A 7,626-nucleotide genomic window follows, 5' to 3' on the forward strand; every position below is an offset into this window, starting at 1 on the left:
GTTCTATATTTCCTGACACTATCTTCGTTACGATCATAGTACATAAGTACACAACAGTCTTTGAAGAATATTGTAAAAAAGAGAGTTGGGCAGGAGAGGGGCACAGTTGCTAGTTAGCTCTTGAACCAGAGGTGTTGATGACACCCGCCGGACAGCCTTCATGGGGGCCGGATAGCCTTCATGGGGTGGGTGCTGAGACACACCCTGACTAAAGCTTACTTGAACATCCCCATCCAATCAACTCTGCCCCCCAAAGGATGGGGTAACAGGCCTGCACCACCAGACCTGGCAGGGAAAAGGATAGCGCACCATGTTTTATCCAGATCCCAATATGTCAAAATTTTCAATTTGGGACTAAAATACGTTGGGCCGCGGCGACCTTCTCGGCGTCCACCCACGTGGCCGCCCTGTTCCTTCCCGCCGGCATCACGGACGCGGCGTCGCCCAGCACGTCCCTGAGCGTCACCACCTTCCCCACCTCGCCGCCGTCGCGCGCATCGGCGGCAGCGCCTTCGCGTTCGTTCGCCTCCGCGGCCCGGTGCGCCGCGGCGGCGACGCCGCCGGGGACGACGCGGCCCAGCCCCGTCACGCTCTTCTCCACGGCCTGTATCGCCGTAGCGTCGGCGTGGTCCACCGGCCTGGCTCCGGCCGGGCTCAGCGCCACCGCCTGCAGAGCCTGCCCGACCGTAATCGTCTCCGTGGCCGCCGGCGACTCGTCCCTGCTGGCGCCGTCGTTGACGCCGCCGCCGGGGCGGCTAGGCTGGGCATGTCTCATGCTGCTGTGCCGATCAGTGTGTGGCACGATAGCTACCTGATGAGCGCGGCTACAACGACGCGAGGACTGAAGAGAAGTTAATTAGAGTACGAACACATGCATGTATACACCGTTCCTTCTGATGGTCGGCGTCACATCACACCGCGGACGCGGAGTGCCTCCCACCACGGGTCCACGACACGTCTAGGATCGGACGAACCAAAGAGTGAGTGAAGCGGCAAGATTTGGCACCCTGCAGCTCTGCTTGACACGGCAGGCTAGTCTGCAATGACACCTAGTACATAGGGTCGCCGCATGCTCGCTGCAGGACGCGAGGCGAGGATGGAATACAATTTCTCTTGCGCTAAAACATACGGGTAACCTAAGGATTGATGACGGTCGGCAATGGCACGCGTAGACAGCGAGCCGATTGATGACGACGCAACATGCAATCCTGGCGCCTACCTACCTTGCAAAACCAACCCACCTCGACTTTCCGAATCCATTCTCACCGGCGACGAGCTACTCGACGATCACGCACAAGGAGCGCCTATATATGGGTTCCCGTGACAGTCTGAATGGCGACCTTCCAGCAATGAAGCAGCGAGAGAAAAGACTTTTTCCACCACCCTCAAGGTAATGCGTCAACTATTCGCCAACTCTTCCGCGCATGTTGAACCGTAGAGTTTGCGTGTGTGCCCCCAGGATATGTAGGAGTCCAATTACGTTGGCACTTGGGTTTTATTAGCTGCATAAGTGGATGTGAGATTGTGAGGTTGAACCACGGTTAGCAAGTACTCCCTCCGTTTCAAATTATAGGTCATTTTGATTTTTTCTAGATTATCTAGAAAAGCTAAAATGATCTATAATTTGGAACGGATGGAGTAGTAGACAAACATCCTTATTCAGTAAAGCTCTCGTTCACCCTAAATAAGATAAGAATATATATGAACTTTGGAGAGGAAGTTTAGATAATATTACCGTATCTCGGTAGATGAAGATGAGGCAAGGGGTCCTTTTTCGTTGTATACACACACACAATAGCCTTTGATGAATAAAATTGGGATTGCAGCTGTTGGACAACATTAGGTTCTTGTGCTCTTTTACCTTTTCTATTTCATAACAGGTCAAGCAACCAAGCCATAAAAAAAATCTAAAAGTTGACATCTATTTCATAACAAAAACATATAATAAAAATGGGGATTGCTATATCACATTCGAGTGTTTTTACTCCTCCCCACACTCAAATTTAGCTATTGAAGGATTCATGCCACAATAGCCTTTTTGACCTCCAACAACACTTCTTCTCCAACTCCAGCGAGTTAGGGTTAACACTTCTTCAACTCCGGCGAGTTAGGGTTCGGGGTTGGGTTCAGGGTGGGGTTACCTGTGGCCATCGGTTGTAGAGGGAGCTCCGGGGTGCTCACTGGCCGGTGGTGACGGCGGTCGAGATGACGATGGAGCGGAGGCGGCGGGGTGCTGCCGGAGTCGGGTGGCGATTGACCCCCAGTTGGGCGGTGGCGGTGGGCAGCGGCGGAGGCGGCGTTGCACCACCTATTGGGCATAGATCCCTAGTACCCGCAAGGAAGGAAGAAGTAATCCTACTAGGACTCCTACCTTGTAATCCTACTAGTAATCCCGTCCCCTAAAGTATATAAAGGAGGGCAGGGATTTCTAGATTGGTAGGCTAAGACCTCATAGAACCACCAAGAGTCCAAACAACACCCAAACGCAGGGCGCAATATACAACACCCCAAACAGGATGTAGGGTATTACGCTATTCTAGCGGCCATCCACGTCTTTTGTTCTCGCTTTTACCTTTAAGTTTTAGGTTCGGCGATCCCCCACCGACCGATCTACTACCTCGAGATGCTATCGGCGGTGGGGAATCACGGATGGACTTTGAGGAAGAAGATGGCCAAGGTAGAAGAACCAATCGTCGGGTGCCTAAGACGATTTAGTGCTGGGTTGTGGTGGAGGGCAGCGGGGATGCCGTCAGAGCCAGGAGGGGAGGTTGCGTCATTTTTAGCGAGGGGATGAGGAAGGCGATGAGAAAGATAAGGTGGAGAGAGAAAATTGAATCGCAACCGTTGATCTGAGATCGTGCGTATGAAAAATGTAACTAAAAAATAGAGAGTTGACAGGAGGGCACCGTTGCTGGTTAGCTCTTGGATACAGAGGTGCTGATGACACTCGCTGGACAAGCCTTCAGTTTTGGACTAAAATACGTTGTGCCGCCCAGAAAGTATACATACGTATGTTACGCCTACCTGTATACATGACCCGTGTGTGGGCTCTTTCATGTAGGCCGTAAGTCCATCCATGCATCATGCATGCGCGGAAAGACGGCCCATGGCTGTTCTATGATGCATGTAAGTGATATAACAGATCGATGCCTCGGCCCAGGGCAGTAGCATCCTCCCCTGTCCCCTCCAGCGCCTCGGAGATCGATGCCACCCTCGCCGGAGTTTGGCAATGCAAATTTCTCGTGGGAAAAAAATGGAAGCAGTCGACAGGCCAGGAGGAGGTGCTCTCTTCTTTTGGTTCCTTCAGGATTGCAGGTACCCGGGCCCTCGGCGCAGGAGTCGCCAAAGGATTCTCACCACGACCCACATGGCAGTGACACAAAATGAACCCACGTGTCATCGACTCATCGTGCAAGGGTTGTGTTCTTGCAGCGCTCGTGTCAGAATCTGAAAGCCCCCTCCCTTCCCTAGAAACGGAAGGCGAACGGCGAGCGGCGGCGCGGCAATGCGGCGCTCGGGCGGGGCCACATCTCGCGACACGGCGGCTGTCGATCCGGTGAGCCAAAAGCCCGGTGGAGGAGGGACCCCGCCGTCCAGTTCCGCTGCGGCGGCGGCCGGCCGGCTTCGTCTGTTTCGGCGGGCGCAGGCGACGCGATACGGAGGGTCGAGTCACGCGGCGGCATCGAGCGTCTCGATCTGGAGTGGGCGGGGAGGATGAGGAGACGTTCCTCGTGCACCTGAATTTGGCGCCTCTCACCTCTCGGCTCTCGGGGAGGCTCCATTTTAGGTAATTAAGTCTGCTGCTGTCAGTGAGGCAAGATTATCAAATCACCTGTTGATATTACAATTCATGCATTCGCATTTTCAGCATGTTTATTCATCTTCGATCAAAGGACTTTACTAGTTGAGGGCTTGAGGCCAAGGCCATAACGGTGACCAACTCTGAATCCATATACGTAACTCTTTAAGAAGCGGAATACAGTGGGTACGAGAGTGAATCCGGCGTTTATACGTACATGGCATATGCATGTCCCATCCGATCCTTCCATTAGCACGGCTGCCACCTGCTGGGTACCTGTGCTCGAAAATTCGAAGACTACATGCTCCTTCCAAACATTTCACGTGACTTATATGTATGTCTATTCCGTTGAAGGAGATGCTCCGTCCTTTTGGCGTTGGTTTAGCCGCCGACTCCCATCAATCATTTTTTTTTATCTAAAATAACGGATGCATTTTGTAGCTGCAATGATCTTTCAGGTTTCACCAGATCCCAGTTCACGGAATTTTTCATCCAAGTCGGACTTCCTACTCACCACAGAACCATGTACATCGTTGATTCGTGGTAGCATCGCCGCCGTTTAAATTATGAAACAAGGGTTGTGCAAATTTAGTCAGGAGCAGGCCTATTAGCTCAGTTGGTTAGAGCGTCGTGCTAATAACGCGAAGGTCGCAGGTTCGAGACCTGCATGGGCCAATATGTTTTTTTTATACATTTTAGCCTACAAAAACTGCGTGACGATCAAATGGTAAATCTGGACAGCCAGATACACCTTCCTTAAAACAAACCTTCAGTCATCTGTAAACTCTCAGTGTTTTGTACCATCAAATGGCAAATCTGGACAGCTACATACACCTTTACTCAAAAACCTCCAGTCATCTCTGGACTCTTAGTGTTTTGTTTTACAGTATGACAAGTCCTACAAGTTCCCCAATTCTCTGTAGATTGACATCCTGAAGCCGCAGCTCGTCCAAATTCAAATGAGATACGTGGTCAATAGTGCTCTTCAAAGGCCAGCGTGGTTAGTTGCTAAAGGTATCTAATCGAGCCCTAAAAACTCAGTTCCATGCGCAAGTTCACAGATTATGTAATTACTACCAAACAAGTTAAAAGCAATCCCCTTTATGGACTTCTATTAAACCATCTAAAGACACACCAAATGCACTTGTCTTAGGAAGATACTACTTATGATTCATGAATCCGAAAAAAATGCATCTGAATAATAATTTATGATAGCCAGGGGCGGACCCATGTAGAGTAGATTTTTGAAGCAAAGGCAATAGATAAATTTTTATCTTATAAAAACTTCACAAAATTTATGTTTCTTAAGGCCCTCTCAAATCTTGCTTTGGGTCCGTCCTTGATGATAGCCATGTTTCTTCTTCATCTCTATCTCACTTACCCCTTGTTCCAAATGCATGTCGCAACACTACGTCGTCACCATGCTCTCACCCGTTGTTCACCCCACCTAATGGCTACCCCTATGTGGCACTTCCAATCAAGTACCCTTGAGGCCGTGAACAGGGCGTCCTTATGGTCTATATATAGAATTGAAATGATGTTAACATCAAGTAAGGAAAATAAATTTATGTGCTCTAATGTTTAACATTTTATCATTATTATAGGCTGGCATGTTGTTCATCATCCTAACTCATGTTTTTCCTTCAACCTAACTAAAAAAAAGAGTTGATAGGAGTGTAACCCAACCATCAAACACATGTTTTTCCTTCAACCGTTATTATACGAAGGGGGCTTCAGCTGGGCAAATTCGAACCAGTTTTAGGTGAAACATGCGCGGCCTAAAGAGGCCGCATTAGGCAACCCGATAATATACTCACGTTCGATCCTAACTCGATCGGTTGTCACATCTTTTTGCTAGTGATGCATAAGACATGAATACACACATTGTTACAGGTAGCAAAGGCCGAGGCGAAACATGGCGACTCCATGGTGACCTGGCGACGATCAGAAAATGGATGTCATCTCGTGATCTTCTGAAGACTCAACGAGATCGCCGGTTTCAACAGGTGATCTAGGAGGTGTCCTAGTAGGATACAATGGATTGAAGTGCTGCAGTCCATGTTTACTCTGTGTTCCTTGGAGCCATGAGGTGGTAGGGTTCGTGAGAGATTTTTCTTACTTCTGCGGGAAGGAAAGTTGAAGTTGTGGGGGTGCTACGGGAAGGATTCGGTGTATCTACAAGTGTTTTTACGCGTGAGATATACTCTTTGCCCGTCGAAGTTTGTGTTCTTATACAGATCTCTGTTCCCATCTACAATTAGGGTTTTCAATCTACCACCTATTTCTAGTGTCGTTCCTCCAGTTGGGGTGATCAAGGGGAACCCGATGAGGGATCTGCCCACCCGAAGCTGTAAACGACGCTAGACGCGGCTGGTGATTGCTGACCTAGACTTGTCGATGGATTTCTCTAAGAAGGGACGAGAGGAGATGAAGTTGGCGGAGGAGGAGGTTCGTAGCGAGGAAGTTTTGCTAGGTGGCCATGGTGTTGCGTTCAACGAATTAGGCGCAATGATGGAAGGGATGCATGGCTCCATGAAGGGATACGAGGTAGTCTACACTAGCGCAAATCAAAATTTCTACCGCGTAAAACTAGGAAGAACTGTCGTATAAGGATCACGGGATTACCACTCGACGCACTACTGGTGCGGAAGATGTAGATTTGCGTCGATGCAGTGAAGACGATCAACGTAGTCGTACGTAGTCGATCACGTCAACGTCCAGCAGCTCCTCAGCAGCTCGTCCACGTGCAGCAAGATCGCCCTCGTGCCGCAGCTCGTCGTCGGCTCGTCGTGGCTCGTCGGCGGCTCGTCCAAGTGCTGCAGGCGCAACACCTCCAAGGTATCCACACGTGCAGGGAGGAAGTGTCGCAAGCCGGATTGCTAGATCCGTGAGTTGCAACAGGCGAGGGCGTGGGAGGCGCGGCAGATGTGTTTCGCCAAAAGGTGTAAACCCTAGGGCTCCCCCACCCCTCTATTTATAGAAGTTCCTAACGGGCCTCTAGGTCCGAGGCCCATTAGTACTTCTAAACCTAATCCAACTCGGATCATATCCGAATTGGGCTTCCAGCCCCTTAAGTGTGTGACCCTATGGGTTCGGATACGTATAGACATGGCCCGAGTACTCCTACTCGGCCCAATAGTCGGTAGCGGCCTCTAGCAAGACGTGCCAACTCCTATACGCACACGAAGATCATATCAGACGAACCATCACAGCATAATATACATGCTATTCCCTTTGCCTCACGATATTTGGTCTAGCTTCAAGCCGACCGCTCTTTCTCGATCCTGTGATTCGGAATCCCTTTGTAGGTTAACCCTTAACCGTACGTAGCATGGCCATGCATTTTCGGATCCGATCACTTGAGGGGCCCAGAGATATCACTCTCAATCAGAGAGGGGCAAATCCCATCTTGATTGACCATGTCTCATAGCATGCTTCTTGACAAACCCGAAAGCTACCTTTATAACTACCCTGTTACGGCGTAGCGTTTGATAGCCCCTAAGTAGGTCGATCCACATCTAGAATACATGCGACAATCTCAGGTCTAAGGACAAAGCGTATATGTTGTTTAAAGAGAGAACTACTTCTCTTGTTGGGTCAGTCCTAGCACATGTCTCCACATGTGTCCACATTATTAGTTCAACATCTCCATGTCCATGACTTGTGAAACATAGTCATCAACTAATACATGTGCTAGTCTAATATTCATGTGTGTCCTCACTTGAACTCCGACTAGGGACAACTTTAGAATAACCATACAAGTAAAGAGTTTCACATACAATTCACATAATTGCAAATCAATTCAAGTAGCCTTTAATGGATATTCA

General features: G+C 49.5%; 1 protein-coding gene and 1 non-coding gene across 2 annotated transcripts; one reads left to right on the forward strand and one right to left on the reverse strand.

Moving 5' to 3' along the window:
* Window positions 1-343: 343 nt before the first annotated feature.
* On the reverse strand, window positions 344-775 carry LOC101768845 (late embryogenesis abundant protein 47). The gene has a single exon (XM_004954980.1). The coding sequence runs from the start codon at window positions 773-775 to the stop codon at window positions 344-346; it is 432 nt and encodes a 143-aa protein (XP_004955037.1).
* A 3,625-nt stretch (window positions 776-4,400) lies between these two features.
* TRNAI-AAU lies at window positions 4,401-4,474 on the forward strand. The gene has a single exon. It is a non-coding gene; the product is annotated as a tRNA-Ile (tRNA).
* The last annotated feature ends 3,152 nt before the right edge of the window (window positions 4,475-7,626 follow it).

This window comes from Setaria italica, chromosome I (genome assembly GCF_000263155.2).
Source record: "Setaria italica strain Yugu1 chromosome I, Setaria_italica_v2.0, whole genome shotgun sequence".
Lineage (NCBI taxonomy): Eukaryota > Viridiplantae > Streptophyta > Magnoliopsida > Poales > Poaceae > Setaria > Setaria italica.